Source organism: Limulus polyphemus, unplaced genomic scaffold (genome assembly GCF_000517525.1).
Source record: "Limulus polyphemus unplaced genomic scaffold, Limulus_polyphemus-2.1.2 Scaffold1310, whole genome shotgun sequence".
Lineage (NCBI taxonomy): Eukaryota > Metazoa > Arthropoda > Merostomata > Xiphosura > Limulidae > Limulus > Limulus polyphemus.
The window spans coordinates 1-23,798 of record NW_013666920.1 but is presented as its reverse complement, the minus strand read 5'-3'; the positions used below and the strand labels follow the sequence as shown (position 1 = coordinate 23,798).

The 23,798-nt window shown below is 32.9% G+C and overlaps 2 protein-coding genes across 4 annotated transcripts in view; one reads left to right on the top strand and one right to left on the bottom strand.

Annotated features, from left to right (window-relative positions):
• The window catches only part of LOC106463041 (ETS-like protein pointed), an 89,091-nt gene extending 74,071 nt beyond the window's left edge, over positions 1–15,020 (top strand). For all 3 annotated transcript variants that reach the window (XM_022390450.1, XM_013923011.2, XM_022390451.1), the window contains 3 exons: positions 4,481–4,711; positions 7,663–7,989; positions 12,206–15,020. In XM_022390450.1, the coding sequence (XP_022246158.1) occupies positions 4,481–4,711; positions 7,663–7,989; positions 12,206–12,546 (899 nt within the window). In that variant the 3' untranslated portion in view covers positions 12,547–15,020. The remainder of the gene's footprint in view (positions 1–4,480; positions 4,712–7,662; positions 7,990–12,205) is intronic.
• A 3,872-nt stretch (positions 15,021–18,892) lies between these two features.
• On the bottom strand, positions 18,893–20,574 carry LOC106463039 (putative serine protease K12H4.7). The gene has a single exon (XM_013923009.2). It carries the CDS (start codon positions 20,503–20,505, stop codon positions 19,006–19,008), a length of 1,500 nt encoding a protein of 499 aa, XP_013778463.2. The 5' UTR covers positions 20,506–20,574; the 3' UTR covers positions 18,893–19,005.
• Positions 20,575–23,798: the final 3,224 nt, after the last annotated feature.

The following is a 23,798-nucleotide window of genomic DNA, read 5'->3' as shown; positions in this document are numbered from 1 at the left end:
AAAAACATGAAAATCACGCTTATAGACAAGTATCTATATCAGAATCATCAACCAAACTTTCTAACTTTGAGAAGCTTTAATATCGAGTAGGTGTCACTTCAGTGCGATCATTGTCGATCACAACAATGATGTTTGTAAGTGTAACTTTATATCTGGCCTGAGGAAAGGAAACGACAACTTACAACGTAACTTCATGCAACGGTGAAGGAGGCCCGGCATGGCCAGGTGGTTAGGGCGCTCGACTCGCAATCTGAGGGTCGCGGGTTCGAATCCCCGTCACACCAAACATGCTCGCCCTTTCAGCCGTGGGGGCGTTATAATATCACGGTTAATCCCACTATTCGTTGGTAAAAGAGTAGCCCAAGAGTTGGCGATGGGTGGTGATGACTAGCTGCCTTCCCTCTAGTCTTACACTGCTAAATTAGGGACGGCTATCGCAGATAGCCCTCGTGTCGCTTTGCGCGAAATTCAAACCAAGCAACGGTCAAGGAACGAACGAAAGAGGAGACATAAAATACTTTCACGAGTTTAAACCTTTTTTTCAAGTACAAGTGTTGTCGATTCTATTTTCCCATATATTCTGCATCATCTGAAAGAGTTATTCAAGAACAATTACCAATAAAATGTTTACCCTGTGGATAAAGGGTTTCAGCTAAATTTCCTGTATTGAGATCCACGTTATAGGTTTCAAAGTGAGGGTAGATAATCCATAAAAGGATATTTAAATACTTACATACTTTAACAAATGTCAGTATTATGTACCTGTATCGGTATTAACCTTGACAGTATTAGATAGTCTGTAATTACATGTACATACGACTGATTATATTTTGTATCCTGGAAAGATGACGTGTATGTATATTTCAAAAAGCCAATGTAGATGACATCTGTTTTGAATTTATTATAATAAAAACTCGTTAGTTATCCAGTAAATTATTTTCTTGTCATTTCCACGACAAGTCCATTGAAAAAACAGACAAATTTGTACGAAATGACAGGTATTTCATTACAAGTGTGTGAAGCAAATTCCAACTTGCACATTTCTATGTATGTTATAATTTAAGCTCATCATTTTCAAAAAAAAATTATCAAATATAAAATTTGGTTTTCGATAGAAGAACTTAAAAAGTACAAGCCTAAAACTTATCACAAAAACTCTGTTTAAAATTTAATTTATCTTTTGCTAGCCTTTTTTTCACTATCCTGTTAAAGGTTGTTAGATTACTTGTTTTACTGGTACGTTAAAGGTTACCGAACTTCTTGGATTTCTAACAACATAAACTAAAGGGAAAACTTTAATTAGCTAGATTGCTACTATGTAACACATGTAAACATTAAACATCTTATCAATGGAGTCGAGATGCAAATGTTGCACTTCTATGTACTTAAACTCAGGTTTAGTCTTAACAAGTGATTTGAAAAAGATGTTGGAATAATGTATTTGGGGGTGGGGGATATTGCTGTTTCTGGAGAATATCAACATAAGTGCGTGGTAGGATTTTTTGTAGCAATAAATCATACATATAGCTATATAAGTGTGTGTGTGTGTGTTATTTTTTTCTTTTTTTATGCTATTATGTCGCATCGCCTTTTCTTTTTTGTTACCTCACTTTAATCACTTGGATTTAGGCCTACTACGTTCTCTTTGCTCCATAAGTACTACTGGTAAAGAGAAACTATAAAGCTGGTTGGCAGTGCGGGACTACAATTTGTGATTAAAACGCTTTTATTTAATGCAAGCACAATATGGCCAATTGTTTTGTTTAGTTAAATAAACCCGTAAGAATCATTGGTTCTTAGGCTGTTGAGGGAACAAAGAAACACGTAGATACGAAGCTAAATTAATATAACTTATCGCGGGCTACACTTTTTTTTGTACAATTGTTTCACATCTAACATAATACTTTAATTTATTTGCGGATTGCTATTATTTTATAAATTGTGTTTTACATGTGTCTAAGGTTGTTACTACGCACAGCATTAGTGTTACTCTAACAGCCGCTCGAGGGCGCTAATGTCTTTGTTTTATATTATTCTCTATTATACGTATGAAAGCATTTAACATTTTAAATTGGAAATTTATTCAGAATGATGACAGGGGGAGTTTAAGTTTGAAGAGTGAGTGAGTATTTCTAGAAGATATAATTTTATACTTAATATTTGAAATGTTTTTTTATCATAATCTTACTGCAGTAGAATTTGTTGTCTCCTTCCAGTGGGTCAGCGGTAAGTTTTCAGGCTTACAACGCTAAAATCTGAGGTTAAATTCCTTATGGTGACCTAAATGCAGATAGGTTATTGTGTAGCATTGTGCTAAAAACAAACTTCTATTTTTAAGGAGATTACAAATCACTCCGCTTCTTTGGTAAGCCTTGTTAGTGAGACATTTTATGACAGAATACTGTATTTAGTGTTGAGTTATTGTAATTTACTTGGTATTCGTGAATCCAGTGACTGCTCTGTTAACAGCAAGTTATAACGCTAGAAAACTGTTAAGAGAGTAACTATTTTTTATCATAAAAAATGAATAATAAGACCCTAACAAATTATCTAATATTTCCTAAAGATACTAAGTAATAACATGTGTTAGTGTTAGTTTTTAGTCAGCCTATTTTTAAACTAAGACCGTTCTCGAATTTGTTAACACTGTGCTGACAATATACATCCGTGAAATAGCGTGTGACCTGCCAAGAGCATGTTATCCCCTTCATACCCCCTTTAATAGAGGGCTACGCGTACAGGTAAGCCCTTCTCATCCACCCTGATACTACCTGCCAGTCCTGGTCCTGCTAGTTTCAAAACCGTTGGAGGAGTTAGCTGTACACACACACTGCTGCAATCTTAATCAATAAAAGATAATGAGTTGAGGCCAAATCTGGGGTATTGCCACAACTGTTCTAAACGCTGGAATGCCACTATTCATGTGTTTCTGGATATATCTAAATGATTGCATCTCATTAAAAACAACAGCCTCGTATCTGCTTCAGATTTTTAAAAAATAAGGTCTCAAAAAAGTGGAAAAATTATTATTATTCTCGTTGTTGAAGAGGTAAAACATACGGTAAACAAACGAGAACCGGCACGAAACAAACTTCCACAGGTTTAATTTCATCAGAAATAGGGTTTAAACAGCTGTATCAAGTATATCAATATGTTTGATAATTTTAATGATTAATTGCTTTCCACAGCGGTTAGGTTAAAATACATGACTCAAAGGCCCAAGGGACAGGTGGAAAATTTGAAATGAAGTATTTGTTTATTGGTCTTGAAACTCTGCAACTGTGTAGAAAGGATCTCCCGATAGATGGTACTCGAGTCTTACGTTGGGTAGAAGATTATTTTTAATGAAGTTTAAAATAATTGTAACTGTCTAAAATGAAGACGGCGCTACAATAAAGGTTCAACAGCAAAAATAATTTATTCGCAATAACTATTTCATGACTCTGTCTCCTAGTGAAGCTTCTGGCAGGGTATTTATTCACACAGAAGGTCACGAGAGTACAACCTCATGTGATCGTAAATTTACATATTCTTCTACTACATTACTAGTATCTGTACATCACCGCTAGGGAAGCTGATGTCAGTTTCATCATACTCATATATATATATTTACTCAAAATACAAATGATTATATAGAAGGTGAGTCAGCGTTGCAACGCAACTAAAATTCACAGAATTTGGTAAGCTAAACAAGAAATGATGGGGGAAACTTGGCTTCTCTTTTATATTTGCTATTTCTTGTTCCAGTTTCTATAGAAAAAAACGAAGAAAGTTTTCCCTTTTTGATGTTAATGTATGACTTTATAATGTTTTGTTGTTGTTTTCTTCAATTATGGCTCCATTAAATGTCATGGATTTCAACGTTATAATAAAAGCTTGCTAACTGACAAGGAATTATTTTCATGTATATGTTTATTCATATGTTTAATATTTTTGGACAGTTTTTGGTTCACCCAGTAGGTCAGCAGTAACTTTACGGACTTGCAACGCTAAAATTTGGGGTTTGAATCCCCGCAGTGGTCAAAGGGTTGATAAAGTATCGTGTAGCTTTGCGCTAAAAATAAGCAAAGACCTGAATGTTTATGCAAATTTAACAACATTTCTTTTATAAAAGCATATTCTTGAGGATATTCAAAAACGTAAATTTAAGTTACAGTTATAACATTTAGCATTTTATAGTTTGATTAATTATGTCAAAACTTAAGTTTTTTGGGGAGTCAGCTATATACAGTCATAACTGCTCTAAAAGAAACACAAAGTTTTTACCATTTTTTGTATTCAGTTACTTGTTGCTTGGCTTAGACCAAATAAACAATTCCCGATTGGAGATTTTTTTCCTACTCTTACAGAAGACACTTAAAGAGTGTAAACATTGTTTTTCATTTACTTAATTGTTATTTTTTAAAAATAAAATTTAATACTATGTCCATTTAAGCCTATATGTATTAAAACATTATCTATACTTCGTTCCTTCTTCCAGGTGGGTATAATCACATCACCAAGTCAATACACACATTGAATGACATGAACCACGAGGAGATGGGCTTAAATCAGCAGTTTGATGACGGTCAAGAATACGGGTTAGAGGCTAATACCCCTCATCCGGGCTGTTTGGACGCTAGTCCCGAGTTTTACCCAAGCCCCTCTACACCACTTATGGTTCCAGAAAACAGCTATCAGCATAGCTATCCTACGAAAAGCTACACAAGACGTAAGTACACTTCAGATGCTTTCAGTAGGAGTCTTTATTACACGTTTGTCAAAGTTGTAGGATGTATTTTCTGAAAACAAACGTGTGTTCCTACCGTAACAGATCGTGCTTACTAGTATATTCCAGTCTTGTTTCTCTCCAAAAATCTCAATTAAGAATGTTGCTTAATTGAACAATGCAGCTCCAGAAGCTTTTTTTTTTTCGGGTAAAATATGAACCTAGGAACAGATGGAGGGGTACAAATTATCATATCTCAGTTATTGTTAATAGGTATCCAGAATTGCCATTACTTATTCACGAGTGATGAACATGTGAAAGGCACTATATTTATTTGTATTTAAGTGCTACGCTGAATTATACAAAAAAATACCAAAGATATTGTGTAGGTTTTATCACTGTTTAGCTTTATAATAGTTTTTTTTTCACATTTTGATTCTTTTTGACATTCTACGAAAAAACTAACTTACTGTTATAAGATAGAGACACCTTCAATAACATTCTCTACCATTGAACTTGTACAGTATTACATTACATGGTTAGAGAGGTGTTAGTTTCAGAACATATGTCAGTTAATTTCCCATTTCATTCATAGCACGAAAAGTAGACATTGTTATACATTAGAATAGATATTCCAGTATCGTTTCAAATCTTGCTTAGGTAATAACAAAAACTGTTGAATGGTTTTTACATTTCCGGTGATATGTATTGTCAGTTGTCACTCTTACAAAGACCACTGTAAATGCCAGGTGCCAATATATCAATAGAGTGTGTTAGTATAAAAACATTATAAACAAAACTACATGTACAAATGATATTTTGCTAACGTAAAGGTATAAAATTGATCACCTATACCACCAGGTAACTCTGGGATGCATAATTGTGTATCAAGGTGGTGCCATAGTAGTCAAGTGTACATCTTAAGTGCCTGCTGTTAAAGAGAACAAAGAAAATTGGTGTACACTTAAAAAAATTATCTGTGTTATGTTATTGAAAATAGCTTATAAAAATGACGGGTTGTTGACGTTTTCCAAGTGCATGAATGATTCTTGTGGAATTGTAAAATGTTTTTAGCCGATAATTTGAGTGATTCATTTGGAATTGTAAAATGGTTTTAGTCGATAATTTGAGTGATTCATTTGGAATTGTAAAATGTTTTAGCCGATAATATGAGTGATTCATTTGGGATTGTAAAATGTTTTTAGCCGATAATTTGAGTTTAATTTATGGAAAGTGATATTGGTATACCATAAACTTGTCAATAGTCTTAAATATGAATTGGCACCTAATATTTATATTTCCCTTCGTTACAGAATTATTAAAGGAGACCTGTTATGAAAACAATTATTAATTAATTTGGTGGCTTATTGAAATTGATAAAATTAAATCTTAGTTTGACACCAGGCTGTGTTACAATTACTAAATATGTTAATTAGCAGGTCTTTACTCTAGAAATAGTTTGAATCACAAAAACTACCAAATCATTACGATAAAATAACTCACTAAGAGAGGACTTGTATTTTTAGTGACAATGCTTTGAAAACAACAACAACCAGATAACTCGTAGTTATTAAAGTGATATTATACTTGAATAAAATACCTATTTACATAACTTAAAGTATTATATTTATCACCAGCAGGGGTAAAATTCTTGAATTATTACAAAAATCACAGGAGTTATGGCAATTGATACGATGTGAACAACGTAAGCAATATGTTGAAGTAAATTTTAACATTCTTTGAAGATGTAAACCTGAAACCGCCATGCTTTAAAAAAACACCATTATTATCTGTTGAGGTCTGGATGGTGGAATCTAAAGAACCTTTAACTCCTCATTAAACCTATATTTAAGATTAAAAAGATTAAGGAAGTCTTGAAAAACCATAGAATGCACTGCAAATATTAAGTACTATCATTATGGCTACCGGTAGACTTTTACGATATCATTTTGTAGCTTATTTGAATAAATAATGTTAAATACAAGATTTTAAGCTAATTTTTAGAGTGTGGCAAGTTGGGTTTAATAATTGGTATTAGATTTCAGTTTTAACTTCATTATGTCGCGATTTATTTCTTAGTGAAGCACATGAAAGATCTTAACATCGATTTGGTACAAAATAATGTAATTTTAAGCAAGTTTGTCCATATTTCTAACGGAGGTTCCTATATGATGTCATTGTAGCCATTTATCATTTATAAAAAAACTTGTAGTGAAAACGAATTTAAACCAAAGTTTAATTTTATTCTTAAGAGTATCGAATCCAGTGATGTCGTCATTAACTCAAACTTGTTTCTAGTTTTTCAAAGAGGTGAAAAAACAGGTATAATAACTATCATTCTTATTAGTTTCTCTCAGATATAAAACATTAGTTATTTATTATTAAAAAATAAGACATTTGGATGATGAAAGTAAGCAATGTTCATCTTTGAATACATACGTGTCGTAAACAGCAGAGCAATGAGAATTTACGTTATCACGTGTAGAGGTATTAAATGTGTTATGTCAGCAAGAGTGTGGTTTTGTTTCTAAGTGTACCTTTATAAGATAAAGGTCCAATGACAGTTTTACTTGTCGCTGTAGTTGTTTATCGTAATTGTCCTAATAGCGTGAGCTATCAAGAATCGTTTTAAGTCGCAAAATATTCGAGTCGGAATTAATTTGTTTATATCACGCTAAAACAAATTTTAAAGAATATGCAAGAATATGCTAAAGCAAATTTTAAAGAATATGCAAGAAATATGATTTTTTTTTCTAAACTAAATGATCTCCAGTTTATATAACAAATAACGCATTAATATTATATGTAATGAAAGAAAAACTTCTAGGTTTTTAACAAAACTTTCAAATTTGTTTTCATCAAAAATTTGTCAACATTTACAAGAGTGTGTGTGTGTGTGTGTGTGTGAAATAAATAAATAATCTTACGATACGAAAATATTGTTTCTATTACAGTTCGGTACTCTCACGAGTTACTTTCTTCCGAAGGCTATGTACCACATCATTATGAACCACCTTTCCAAACTGTTCCACGATCTCTCCACAGCCCAACTGATCATTGGTCGTCTGAATTGGCAGGACATCCTGGACCTCTAAGCAGTTCATTTATCCATAATAATCATCATCTCCACCCAGCCTTTGCGGGGCTCTCTATCCGAGACTCAAATTCTACTCTGAATCAGGAAAACCAAATCCAAACCCAGAATCACGGTCAGGGTCCTTTAACGGGAAGTGATGATACCAAGCCAATCATTCAAGCCGCTGTTCTCTCGGGTTACTCGGGTATGTTATTGGTTAAAACAAGATTCGGAAGGCCTGGTAATCTGTTTGGCATTGATATGGAATCATTTTAACAAGCACGAAAAAATTTAAATTAGAGCAAAGTCAAAAGAAAACCATTGTTTTTAAAAGTATGTAATCTTGTAAACCGATAGACAAAAAGCAATAGTTTGAATTTTTTTATTGGACGAGTTCAGTGATCCGAATCAAGCATTTAAGATCCGTTAAAAATCAGTCCCAATAATACTGACTTAATTGAAAATCACTTTTAAATGGAAAAAAAGTACAATGTTAAGACATAAGACAGGGTTACACTATTAATGCTAAAGCTAATTTCACAGTGAGCGTTCATTTCTATCCCACTTTATGTGCCTTATCAGTAAAACTGATAATTTGGTATTTAGATCATCGTATTTTAACCCTAAGAAAAACATGCTGCTTTTATAGTGTTTTCAATTTAACTGAATTATCATCCGTTCGTGGTGACTTTGTATTATAAGTTAATCCGTATAGAAAGAAACGATATAATTAAAACTGTGATAGCTATTTCTGTAGCTTTAAAGCTTGTTTAAAGACATTCTAAATTTCCATTAGTCTGATATAGTCTGGTTTATCTGTTTGGTCGTTTACTAGAACGTCTAGATTTGTTATTATTGTCACAGAACCCTTATTAGACCTTGCAAGGCACAATGTTCTAAATGCTAGTCAAAAACTTTAGATTTCGTGTAAAAGGTATAGAAAGGCTCGCATCCGTTTTGTGACTTTTTATTGCAGTTTTTGAGACAGTAAAGATACATTAAAATAGCACGATAAGCTGCGGAAAAGGTTATTTCTTATTCTTTGCTGGTTATGTCTAACATTGCAGTTGGTAGGAGATTTAAATCTAGATAGATAAAGGAGTATTTTTATCGACACGGTGTTAGTTTCTGAAATGTACTAATGATTGTAGCAATAATTTCAATGATTGTCTTCAGAGACGTCAATATATAAAAAGAATCTGAATACTCTGAAAGGTATTTAATTGTAAAATCCTTTCAATACACAAATTTGACGTAAGACTGAGAAATTTATCTTACTTACTTAGAAATACAGATTTTCCTATTATTATATAGTTAATAAGGTGTGATAATTTACTTTTAAATTGCTCATATTACAATATTTTCAACCTTCTTGTAACATCTTATTCGATGGAGAGCGTGACGAATCTATAAAACTCTCCTTAGACATTGACGATTTCAGATAGGTTTAAGTTAAGGTCAACTTTTAAAAAAAACTCCTCTCGGCAGTAATTGGAACTTTCTTTTATAGATGATACTAGGCAGTTGCTGCCTATTTTATCTTTATCTGTTCAGTAATTGGAAATGTAAGACCTTCCTTAGAGTAATTCACGCATTGAGATAATACTTATGCTAAATCATTTTTGTAAATAAAGTGTAGTATATTAAGAGTATCAAATTTCTCTTGAAGTTTAACCGCTAAATCAGTTCCGTGAACATCTGATTGGATAGTGTTCACAGCTAAGTTCATGCACCGCTAAATCAATTCCGTGAACATCTGACTGGATAGTGTTCACAGCTAAATTCATGCACCGCTAAATCAGTTCCGTGAACATCTGACTGGATAGTATCACAGCTAAGTTCATGCACCGCTAAATCAGTTCCGTGAACATCTGACTGGATAGTATCACAGCTAAGTTCATGCACCGCTAAATCAGTTCCGTAAACATCTGACTGGATAGTATCACAGCTAAATTCATGCACCGCTAAATCAGTTCTGTGAACATCTGACTGGATAGTATCACAGCTAAATTTATGCACCGCTAAATCAGTTCCGTGAACATCTGACTGGATAGTATCACAGCTAAGTTCATGCACCGCTAAATCAATTCCGTGAACATCTGACTGGATAGTATCACAGCTAAATTCACGCACGATTTTTCCAGTTCATTGTGTTCAACATTTTAAATTGCTTTTAACTTCAGAAAGAAATCCAAAAACTGACATTTATTTACGGATTAACTCAAATCTATCTTTAAATTTCATTAAAGCACAGCCCTTTACAACGTAGAAGATGAAAAAAAAATCGGTTTTGGACCAGTGTTGCATAGTAATGATTAGTTCATCCTCAAATTCGTAATTAAAAAAAAAAAACACTTCTTTCGTCCAATATCAGTCTTCAGTAATTCTGGAACAACTAAGTATTTAGTTGTTTTATGCACCTAGAAAACCATTTTCTCTATATTGAAGAAGGATTACCGCTAGCTATTGACGAAATTACTAGCAATATCAATTCTCATGGTTGAGTTCTGTATTTGATTGCTGGCTAGATTATTTCCACAACAAGCCTATCGTACCAGGCTAAAGAAATTAGAAATCTGTATGATGCTACCTCATCTGCTAATGATTCAACTTCGGAACAGACTGAACTATCCGTTGTAGTTTTCTTTTCATTAAGAATTCTAATATTTATTCCGTTTTGTATCTTACTGTATTTACATTTATTTTATACTGCCATCTAGTGTCGAAAAAAGGATTGATAAATATATTTGTTATAAATGTCTTCAATATCATCCATCTACTACTAGTAAATTTCAATAAATAGTATGAATTCTTTATCAGAAACGGAAAAAAAATTAGATCAGTTACAAGAAATTGCAAAATCACAAAGTTCAAAAAAATGACATAACAGCCACAAAGAACGGCTAATGCTATTTTGTTTAATTGCCACAACCTAGGGTCCATACCTTGTTTTGACATTTTATTTTGTGACGGTGATTCAATATTCCAAGTGCCAAATTCCAGTATATTTTGTTATTTTCATTGATTATTTCTTCAAATTATGGAAAAGTGTCCGCCTCTGTTACTTCAATTTCATGTGTTCGTCACTTTAAGTTAATTGTCAACTGTTACTTCTAGTGATGTGTTAAGAAAAAATTAAGTGTATCTTTTTAACGTTTTTATTGATCCTCTGATTGCATTCTCTCTTATGTTTGCCGCATCAAACTATTTTTTTTAGCCATCATTCACTTTGTTAAAGGTACGAGTGTGTTCTAGTGTTTAGTGTATTGAACTGGGAATCGTAGGGTCTCGTGTTCAGGACGTGGTACTACCATACAAGCTCCCTTCTTTCGCCTGTGAGGACCGGCATGGCCAGGTGGTTAGGGAGCTCGACTCGCAATCTACGGATCGTGGGTTCGAATCCCCGTCACACCAAACATGCTCGCCCTTTCAACCGTGGGAGTGTTATAAAGTGACAGTCAATCCCACTATTCGTTGGTAAAAGAGTAGCCCAAGAGTTGGCGGTGAGTGGTAATGACTAGCTGCCTTCCTTCTAGTCTTCCACCGCTAAATTAGGGACGGCTAGCGCAGATAGCCCTCGTGTAGCTTTGCGCGAAATTCAAAACAAACAAACAATTCGCCTGTGAGTACCTTTTAAGAGTGACTGTCAATCTCGTTATTCGGTTGAGAATAACCATTTCGTTTCAAAATTTATTTGGCAACTGAATGAAATTAAATTTATGATTTTTTTTTGTACTGAATTAATACAATAAACGTAATGATTATATATTAAATATGCCGTTATGTTTTAACCAAAACAAACTCAAACCTTTAACATGATCAAAGTGCCCATTAGGTCTTGACGCTTCAGGGGTTCTACTGAAGGATGCAGGAGTACTGTTTTAACTTGGTCATTACGTACTCCAAATTACATATTATCATCGGTCGACAGGTCAATTCACGAAACGTTGGTTTGAAACGTGTCACGTATTTTATTTTCTTTAAGCATCCGTAACCAGCCCTCTAGAGCACTTTCTAAGTTGTCGGTATTTTAAGTGTAATAGAAAAATAACCCTTAAATTGAAACCCGTTTTCGTTTTAAAAATAATAATAATAATAATAAATGAATAATTCTGAATTAAGGAGGAATTCGCGTTAAAACTATAAATACTAAGATCTTCATTTAAATTATGACTATTACAAATTAGCCATGTTAGATGATGCTTTATCGAACACTTTGTTAGTATTTTGCCAACTAACTTCTTAATTATTTCACTTTATTCTGGTTAATAACTTAAGCACGTTTTAATGTTTAGTTGAAAAACACAATTATATTACCAATATTTGCTTTAAAACTGTGTATTCAAAACATTTTATTTATTCAGTGTTAATTAGATATTTAGAAAATAAATATTAATATTTTTTTTAATTTTAATTTTTAGGGAGCGGACCAATTCAATTGTGGCAGTTCTTACTGGAACTTCTGACAGACAAGACTTGCCAGGGGTTCATCAGCTGGACTGGTGATGGTTGGGAGTTTAAACTAACTGACCCAGATGAAGTAGCCCGTCGTTGGGGCATTCGAAAAAACAAACCGAAAATGAATTATGAAAAGTTAAGTCGTGGACTGCGATATTATTATGATAAAAATATTATTCACAAAACTGCTGGTAAGCGTTACGTGTATCGTTTCGTGTGTGATCTCCAGTCTCTCTTGGGTTACACACCCGAAGAGCTACATGCCATTGTTGACTTCAATTCAGAGAAAAGAAATGACGAGTAAAAAGTCAACGGCAATCTGGTCAACATATTGCATATACATTGCAATTTTTAAACTTCACTTTATTTTTATTGACAAAAATTGTTTCTCCTGTAATTCAAGAACAATAGAGATAGAGAATTTTGTTTTCTCCTCGACTGTTATTGTTTCAGGAAGATTTACAAACATTTGTTGTTGGTTGTTTTTTTACTATCATTGCTTTGGTAGCTTTTGAATTTATGTTCCGTGAAAATTCTTACTTTATTTCATTAACACACGAAGCTGTTAGCCTCGGTGATTGGTTACAAATCGCAGTAGCAGTTACACACGAAGCTATTAGCCTCAGTGATTGGTTACAAATCGCAGTAGCAGTTACACACGAAGCTGTTAGCCTCAGTGATTGGTTAAAAATCGCAGTAGTAGTTTATTTAGTATTGAAAGTGGACGGCAACTAAAGACACAGCAAATTCGTAATCACGGTAATCTTACACAGTCTTTGTTCAGTTAGAAGTGATCAGTTAAGTGCCTTCAACTACTAACTCTTTAGAACTGCATTGGTAATAAAACTTTGTAAATTACATAATTACGCTGTACAAGTTTGTCAAATTTGTTACATGTGTATTTCAGAACGTGACCTGTACAACTAAGTAACTCATGAATTTCAGTATTTTTTATAACATCTTTGAAACGAGGGCTATGTGATAAAAATTGACGTTAGATATTAGACTTGTCATTGATTAAGATTAGTTACATTTTATCAATTAAGACAAAGTATTTCAAAGGATTTGATTATTAATTAGGAGTTGGTTCTGTGGTTCATTAGCTGTGTTCTGGTTGATCTTATTTCACTGTCATTATTCTCGTTGATTTATGCCAATGTTCTTATTCTAACTTTTAAGAAGATATTTTAATTAAAACATGTAATTACCAACGATATCACTGCTCGTTGGAGTGGGGTAAAACCATTGTGTAAATATGGGTACTGTCTTGCGCCTGGATTAGGTTTTCCAAAGGATTTCTTTTTTTTTTCCTTTTTTATTATTAAAATGTGCATTGTGGAAATCGTTAGACAATTAACTTTTAAAGATCGATTAATATTATAGTATTATAATGTTTTAACTATTTTTGCACCCTTAATGATCTGTCTATTTGTAATTTTAATCATTATGAAAAAAATGTTGAGAACAAGAGATGTGTTCCTACTCGACTCTTGAGATATATTCCTATGTGCCTTTGAACAATTTAATGCGTCTTCCTAATGTTTTATGTATTTGTACCATTGGATTTTCAGTTTGTGAATGGATTTTCATGACTGTTTTTGATTTCTAAATTAAGGTACTGTATTGTGCAGTTTTAAGTATCTCAAGGTTAAGACGTCTAATTATTTTTATACAAAAATGTATAGAGGAAAAAAACTTCACAAAACTTAAACCAAAGAAGTGGAACACTACTTTAGTGAGTGTGTGTCATATATACATAACACACATACACAAGTAAGCCTAATTAGGCTTAACTTAAACTTGTTAAATGCTGTCGAGTTGGGTGGCTTATCCATTCGGGAATATTTCAAAACTCTATTTTTTCTTAAGAATTTAACTATTACAGTTAATTACTGAATAATTGTTAAATGAGTGATATATTTTGACAAAAGTTTAAAACAGTCCGTATTATTAAGCATACAGAGTCGTAAGCAAGATTTAAACTTAGACAAATATGTTATAGGCTTTTTTTTATTGTTGCAGTAAACATTCATGCGTTGTTCTCGCATAATTGTGCTCATTGTGGTCAATGGATGTTTTATGCTTAGTTTTAAGAATTGATGTATACGTGTGGGGAGTGTAAGACAATAAAAATCATGTCACCATAAAGCATTAAAACGGATTCTAGAGATGTGATAGCACAGATTCATTAGGTAATACTTTTATGAAATTAGTTTTTGTAGATATTTCAAAAAGCAAGAGTATTGTTTTATGTTATGGATGTTTTATTTGGTTTAGAGTAGTTAAGAATTTAGTCTGTTCTTATCAATAGCTCTAATACTAGGCGTGGGTGTATTTGAAAAATGTTATATATGTTTCGACAAAATGCCCAACTTGGTAATGAAACGTGTTTTTTTTTTTTTTAATATTATGACCGGTCTTTTTTATTTATTAGTTTTGCTGTGAGGAATAAATTGCATAACTTAGCCAGCTGTTGCGTAGGTGTGCTGTAAATACATATGATAAATCTTGTATTCCTATACTTTTATTTTAAATCTTACGTTTCAATTTCAGTAGAATTAAAAAATATCACACTACTTAAATTTTTAGTGCATAAAAGAATTCGATGTTGTGCTCAATCACAAATGGAGTAGGATTTAGTGCCTTTGCTTATCTAAAGTAAGTTGTAAAAAAATTTTATATATATAAGCTTTAAAAAGCTTTAAGTAATCATTTTCAGACAATAGTTTAAGTTCATTTAAAACATTGAAATTTGAAATAAAGAAATTTTCAGATTTATCCTTGTTTTTTTTGTTTATTTTGACTAATAACTTTAACGCTTCTTAATCCCAATAAGGCTTTTGGTGAAAATGAATAATGATTTTTAGGTAATTGGAACCTATCAACGTTATTGAATTTATCTCAGTATCCATTTTCCGACTCTCACTTAACCTTATGCAGTATGCTTTAAATACTGCTAATTAAAATAACTGAAACTCCAGGGGAAATATTCGCTTTTAAACAGTTTCATATTGAAAATAAGTAATTAACAGTTTTTTAATAACGACACTTTGATATTATCTGATTAAGAGTTAATGCTAAAACCGTTGTCAAAATGAACTTGTTACGAAGCAACAAAGCAACACAATAGGTTATCTTTGATGTTCCCACCACGGATATCGAAACACAGCTTTAAGTGTTATAAGCCTTTGCAATACTATACAGTGTTTTCATTAATAACAACATCTATGTTAAGACTGAGTCAAGTTCTGGGAATGTCTGTAATTATCAGAGCAAAAAAAGTTTGAATTTCTTATTCTTCTGCTTCTTTTTTTATTACATGATAACTCTAAACCCAAAACAATGGTGTCAACAAATTTCACCGAGATGACATAGTTTCAAATGGAGTCTCTGTTTTATAAGTATTATTAATGACTAGTAGTAATTTTAAAAAAAAATCATAATTGTAGTGTAAATGATGTTATCATTACCCCTTGAAGTTAGCTTTCTCAGTGAAATTTGGTGTTCTTCTAAAAAGTTTAAGTATAAACAGGAATTACCAGCCAATAATGGATAAACAATAAGTATTACAGTTGGAATCTTATTGTATTTAGAACTTTGTTATAAATACAACCTTCCTATGTCTATTGAAACACTGCAATAAAAAAAAACAAGTAAAGAAAAAACTTTTCAAAAAATGAAGTAAATGTAGGGATGGCTAATATCAATACTTCAAAAACAATGCAAACAAGATAATAGGCATGGCATTTGCATCATGATAGCACATGCAATAATTAACGTATAGCAATATATGTAACTATTCAATTACAATTCAGTTTAATTTGTCCCATTTTTATCTGTTAACATTCTACTACACTGTGTGCCTGTGCTATTATGTAAGGATGGTGCAAAAGATATCCCTACTATCTTGTTTGCATTGTTTTCGAAGGATTGATATTAGCTATCCCTACATTTACATCCTTTTTTTTAAAAACAAAAACGTTTCTTTACTTGTATATAGATAGATTAGTCTTACTTCTATGATGGCAAAGTTTAGAGAGACCGAATATAGAAGCTTGCAAAAAATTTAACGAACAATGATATAATAAAAGAAAGCCAGCATGGGTTTATTCACCCTAGAGAAATCTAGCCTTAATAATTTGTTAACTTGTTTACGAGGCTAAATACTTATTTTCTGGGTTATAAAAAAGGTTGTGAACTTGGTGTACGTAGACTTTCCAAAAATATTTTGATAAGATACCACACAAAAGATTAGTGAATAAAATCACCTCTGTAGGCGTTGTTGCGAGAAAAAGTAGTTAACTGGGTTGTGTGGTGTTTGAATAGAAAAAAAAAAACCAGTTAAACTGTACTCTTGGAGTGTCTGTGCCTTTTTTTGTTTCCTTTAAATATACTAGTAGGGGCATAATCAAAGACTAAGAAAAGTTTCTTGATGAAATGAGATGATTTGGTATTTCTAGATAGGGCTGCACTGAAAGATATAATCGATATACGTTTGTCGTACAAAAAGTATCCAAACTGAAATAAACAACAGCCTTACCATTTTTACACACGACTGTTAATTTACCATTGTTCTTTGGTGAAAAGAATAATTCTTCAGTTTTATATTGCAATATGCCACTCTTTTAAAAGCCGGGTGGGTATTTATTGTGTTTTGTACTAATTTGGTAGATAAAAAATAAAATGAGACAAATAAATATATCTTCATAGGACGATGGCATCATCTGTGTTGGAACTATTAGTGTTTTCTGATATGGAAACACGACAGACTCGATTTAGTGTAGGATACGAAACATCTCTATAAAGATCATTGTTTTATTTATTCATCTTTAAGTAGATTATACAACACATTTCAAACATTAAATTCACATAAAACTTGTTTTATTTACTAACCCCAGAAAACAGCAGCAAATATAAAGTTCGAAGTTAGGGGTCTGTGCCCTGCAGGCTTTAGTAATTATACAGGCCTGTCTCTAGCCTTATTTGGAATTTTGAAGTACTATGGAATGACTTGTATGAAGCTGTAAAACGGACAAGTATTTGGGCATTTACATTTAATAAATGTAAGTCTTTGGGTTATCATAATTAGGAATGGAAACCCATTCATTAGCGTGACGAAAGCAAACTGTCTTGGCATAGTGGTGGAAAAGTCACTCAAGCAATCGAAACAGTGTTCTATTTATAGTAATTATAACAACTTATGAACGTAAATATTTTAATATTATGTCAACCACACTATATCTGCTATATCCAGGTGCTGACGAGGCCTTTCGCTACCAGGAATCCGGCTGGGATACGACAGACAGAGTAGTGGTTGAGACATTATTTATGTGATCAGTTTCTTGAGAATTAGTCAACAGTAATTATTATCAATTATATTTATTACGCATCTTATTCAGCTTATAGAATTTTCGAGTGTAATAGACATATTGATTACAAGTCAAGAAAAGTATCTTTCAATGGAAATCACCAGTTAGGCGTCACTTGGAGTACGGTATTATTTTGTTTGTTTGTTGTTGGAACAAAGCAACACAATAGGTTATCTTTGATGTTCCCACCACGGATATCGAAACACAGCTTTAAGTGTTATAAGCCTTCAGACTTATCGTTGAGCCACTGAGGGTGGGGGTGTATAGTTTTAGTCTCCTTATCTAAGAAAGAACATTGACCTATTAGAAAGGGTTCACAGGGAGGGCAATTAAGTTTGACCATTCCGGGTACGGAAGGGTTATTGGTGTAGGTTAAAATTTCTTATTTTCTCTTAAGAACAGAAGGATAATTGATGATCTTATTGAAGCTTACGAGATTATCTGGGAGAACCTCCGATTTTTGTGTGTTTGAGAAGACAAATTCAATATTTGGAAAATACAAGCAAGGTTTCATATAAGGCAACTACATTTTTCTAGGAGGTGATTAACTTACAGAACGAGTTATCATTGGCAGTAGTAGAGGGCGGCACATTATAAAAGTACAAGTGGAGATGACGATTTCCTGGAAAATAAAAGTTGAATTTAAATTTTAACTTTTTCTCGGGAGTGGCAGTTTGTCTCTTGTTGTCCGTATGTTATTTATATCTATCTATGTATACTACGAAAATTGCATACCTTCGTACATTTTATTTATTATTGTTTCCTTATTATTTAAATTTGAGCCAAATGTTTATCGAAATATATCGGTACTTCTTCTTGTATAAGGTTAGTATATCTTATCACAAAACGTAGTGGACAGATAAAAAATTTAAAAATTACACTAATGAGGTATTAAACCACAAATTTCAGACTTGTGTGGGATAGATAAAGAGAAATAGTTAAACCGAGGGTGCGAAAGTACTGTAGTACCTCCAAAATCTGCATGTGTAGCTAAACAACCCCACTTAGCAACTCCTTCCTACACCACAGAATACGTTATTATCCTGGTTCCTCTCAGGTTAACATAAAATAATGAAAAAATATAAATACACATCTGTTTATTCATTAGTAATACTTGCAGTTGAATATTTGTAATAAACCATTATAAAATATTGCCACTTGAAAAAAGTACATAACACCAAAAACAGTATAAGGTGAGTATTTAATTAATATCATTTAAGAGAAAATCTTTATCAAATAAATGACCAAAAATAGTTAAAAATTGGTTAATATTTAAGTATTTAAAAGAGTAATGTTTTAAAATATAATGGAATTACTTATGAAAATAAAGAAAATCAATTCATGAATAACTCAATTAAGAATACAAATTTAAATTTAGTTAAATTTCTCTTATTCTATGCAGCATGTTGCAGCCACTTAGCAATATGATTCTCAATATTCAATCTTGCTTCTTGCAGTTGAGGTGGGTCATTTGGAGAGTCTGGATACATATCAGCACAGTGAGCAGAACCATTTATAAAGATAGCTACAGCACTAGGAGATAAATCCTTAATGATGCCTAGTGCATGCCAGGGATCAATGGATCCATTGGGAAACACAACATTTGTCACTTTGAGATCTTTTCCACCATACATTGTATTAGTACGATCGATACCTTCCAACACCAAATCCTTTGAATATTTTGGCCCAAATATATCACTGCACATTTGTGTGAAAAACTCTGTGGGAAAATGGTGACCAAAAGGTTGGTCTTTCAAGTTAGAAGTTTGAAAGTACCCAAACTCCACACATGTCTGATAAGTCCACTGACGACCACCTTCAGCAGCACTGCTATTCCATGACAAGTTTCTCATTTCTCTAATTGTGTTTTCATATCTATGGTCAAGGCATTTTTCTCCATAAGTTTCAAGAATTAACGAGTTGACCTTTCCTAGGCGTTGCAATGGCGAACCTTTGCTAGTGTTATTCATTATACTACAAAGGGTGTCAATAGTGATGTTGGTTGCTTTTGATCCTTCAAAGTCTCTGTTATCTTTGTTATATTGAACAACATCTTCAAACTGTTCTACAAGAGAACTGAAAAAATTTGACACGTCCTTCTCTATTGTAGCATTAAATTGGTCACACAATTTGAACGTTTTCTCTATCATCTGCCATCCAACTTGGTGTTGTAGTAGTTTCTCAACTAAATCTACTGCTTTTTTTATTTCTGTGTTACATGCTTTGCCAGAGGTTGCTAACGATTCACGAACTACTCCTAAATATTCTTTAAAATCAATTTTGGCCAAAAATGGGGCGCTTGAAGCAACTGCTCCATCTACTAAATGAGGATATTTAAGTCGAAACCATGCAGCCAAAGATCCAGGATAGGAACCTCCAAATGCAATCCACTTACTCTTTTGAAGACCTAATTTATTGCTTAAAAAATTTCGAAAATATGCAAGGTCTGCAAGAGCCTGTTCACTGCTAAGATAAACCAAATTTTTAACAGACATATCTGTTGTAGGATGACTTTTACCATAGAATCGATGTTCCACCATAACAGCTAAAGCTCTAAACTTACTTGCATACTTAATCCATTGGCCTTCTATCATCCATATTGGATTTGCCTTTCCTTCGCCACCAATTTGAAGAAACACTGGCCCTCCAGGTCTGTAAAAAGTGTCGTTAATAAAGTATCGTTGTTTCCAAGTCTCTGTATTTGCTGGATTGAAATGGTCCAGTTTTTGAACTACCCACTGTTCAGCTGGGAGTGATTGTTTAACATCTGCCAGTCTTAACTTACTTGACCAATGACGTGGCCCACCTAGAAACATTTTTTTTCCATCCACACAGTTTCCAAATACTAATAAAAAAAGATAGATAAACATGGTTGAATTTTTTGAAAAAAACATAGCTGGCAAGCGACACAGTCTTGGCCTTGATCACACTCGCCTAACTTAACATAAGTCAAATTCAAGCTCGAATTGTACTTTAATCTATCGTTTCACGTGACTTGATTTGCCTATAGATGGCGATATGTCGGCGACGAAAAATTATAAAAAAATAAAATATGATTCTACAATTAATCTTTTTAATAAGGCTAATTTGATATACGCCATAAAATAAAATTGAAACTAAATAGTTATGATAAAGTTCATTATATTTCCATTCCGCCTCTTTAAGTTGATGTGTGTCACTTAGTGAGTGGATACATATAAGTTCAGTAAGCAGAACCATTTATAAACAGAGATACAGCATTAAGAGATAATGCCAAATGCGCGCCAAGATTCTAGTTTCCTTTCAGTCATTAAATTCGTAAATAAAAAAATAAGTATTTATGTTTTAAGCAAAAAATTGGAATATCTTTTAGTAAAGCTAGTCGTTTAAAAATATTCTTTGGGACAACTATTTCCGCCTTTTACTAAACATTGCTGTGTACTTTTACAGTGTTGCTGCCATCTATTTACTAAGAAAATAGTTATTGAATATTTTTACCATTCAAATACGCTATACCCCACTAAGGTATTGTGTAAACTTTAGAAATTGATTTGAGGTCAATTGAATATACATATACCTAAACATTTGACATGTGCGTAGTCAGATCGAAGAAAAATCCAACAGAGTGACAGCTGTCTCAGAACCTTTAACAAGCACAAACACGTTATTTTGAATATAGGACCATAGATTAAATGGCAATATGACAATATGTTGAAGTACGTATACTGAGCAAAAGAAAATTATGTATAATAATTCCAAATACTTTATAAATCTCCAAGGACCCAAGAACCAAGAAACGTGTTTCATTCGTGGCTTGAAGGCTGAAAATTGGTCTTGAAATAAAACAGAGTAATGAAAAATATGTCTAGATTGTCGTACCTTTTATGTCAAGAACTTTCTCAAAAGTTTAGGAAATAATTTGATCTTTATATATAAAGTGACAGTTAGGCTAGACGTCTTGAATCATTGAGATTTTAGTTAGATAATGAGGAATCAGTATATAATCTTTTTTACTTTATCTATTATTGCCAGACATTTATTGCAATGGCGTAAAATAACATGCTACCTTCCCTGCAAAATATAATGGGAGGAGCTCTAAATTCAGTACAGACAAGGTGCGGCACTTTTAGTTTTCAAAATGTGGCACAAATAAATGTCTTAGACATTATTATTATTATATACCCCCCCCCCCAGTGGCACAGCGGTAAGTCTGCAGACTTATGACGCTAGAAACCGGGTTTCGATATCCTTGGTGGGCACAGCACTGAAGGCCCATTGTGTAGCTTTGTGGTTATCTACTAACACACAAACAAACAATAAAATTTATTGTTTGTTTGTTGTTATTATTATAATTTAAGCTCCCCACCTTCCCCTAATCACAGATAAAATTTAACTTAATCTTAAACACTTTGTTTAAAATTTTAACCAAAATGAATAACAATTACATAAACAAGATTAATTTGATTCCTTTTAATCTTAATCAACTTCCCTATGAAACCAAATCTCCCCCCCCCCAATCAAAATATACAAAGTAATTGTCTGAATTTTTGTTTCTTGAAATTGTTCTCAGTAAAGTATTCATCAGCTTTCTAACCCCCGAAGAACAGAAATATTGGTGTCTCCTTGCTGCTATAAGACAGTAGAACAGCACAACTTGTTGCATCATGAAACTTATTTCACCGAAAGTAAGGTTGCCGTGTCGCCTTTTCTTTGCGCAAACTCTTCTGTTAAGGCTTTCATATCAAATTGCATAGTTCGTTTGCCCTCTATGCTTAAGGTTAACAGTTCTGTCAATCTCTCCTAGATCATATAATTTCTAAGATAGTTTTTGATCAATCTCAGCTTTGAAAATGACCTTTCTGTACTCGCTATAGTAACTGATATAGTACAAAAAAAAAAGAAAGTCAGTCCCATTTGGTCTCAAACTCACTTCCGTGCTCCCCTTGCAACAAGGTTAATCCAAAAGGGAAGAGTACAAATAGCTATTCTGGATACACCATACATTGGTGGCTCTTTTTCCCGAGATGTCGGCTGCAATGAGGTGGAAATCATGTATCTTCATAGTATCTGCAAAAGTCCATTGTCCAGGAAAGGACTTCTTCTAGGCTCGACAACTCTCTCAAACAACAATTTCCTTCCATATACAGCCTATTTCTCTTGGTCATAGATTTTTCAAGTTGTAGAAATGGGCATTTCTGTATTGTTAAAACCTTTTTTAAACTTAATAACCAAATAAAAGGCGCAAAGGAAAATACACATGTCAACAAAAAAAAAAAACATTTGTGAGTTTATTGAATAGATGAGTTCATGAGAACAAAATAAAGAGACTGGACACAGTATCAAATACAAATAAACCACCTTTATTATTCAGGCTAACACAAACACAGTGTGTGTGCCTACTTGTTTGATAATGAATAATCATATTTACTAAATCAGAGATAACTTCTATCTGATTAATCTGTCTGAGATAATCTACCAAACTATTTAAACATTATGTTACCTACTTGAAAGGTAATGCTAGACTCAGCCACAGCAATTAATGACACCCTTATGACTGGTCACTCTCATTCAAACTTAAAGGAAATCGTAACCTTCAAGCATCTACTGACCTGCCATTTGAGAGCATTGCTGTCGACAACTGTGTACAATATGCATCATTACATTTCCAGATTCCACGGGGATTTTCGTTGTTACCTCAAAAGAATACCAAATACAACTATAATAAAACAAACTTAACGGCTTTATATGACTACGTATTATGTGAAAACTGTAAATACTAGAATAACTAATTAATTCCGATAAATATTATATTAAAATAAGGAGGTAGAAAACCCATGCCATTTTTATACACCACAGAAGTTACTCAAGACCGTACTGCCATCTATGAGCTCTTAAACTTGATTTAATTGTTTCTCGACATAGTAGGCAGAATTCAGTAGGACTATGACATTGTAACTAAAATTCCTTCAGTTGGGACCAGTATCTGTGCTGTACACTGTAGCATAGATCACTATATATACTCTCAAATTGACACATGTTAAATACAATATTCAGCAGTGAAGTACATTCATTGTTCTAGACCAAGGGTCACGAAACTTTTTTCACAGCGGGCCACATAACTGAGAGAATATACTTGGAAGTTCAGTTATCTCTCAATAGATGGACACTGTACTGAACTATTATTAAAAACCTTTACTTAAAATACAAC

What these genes read in the sequence shown, in the direction of transcription:
- LOC106463039 (XM_013923009.2), bottom strand. Translation starts at nt 20,505, where the DNA reads ATGTTTTTTTCAAAAAATTCAACCATGTTTATCTATCTTTTTTTATTA.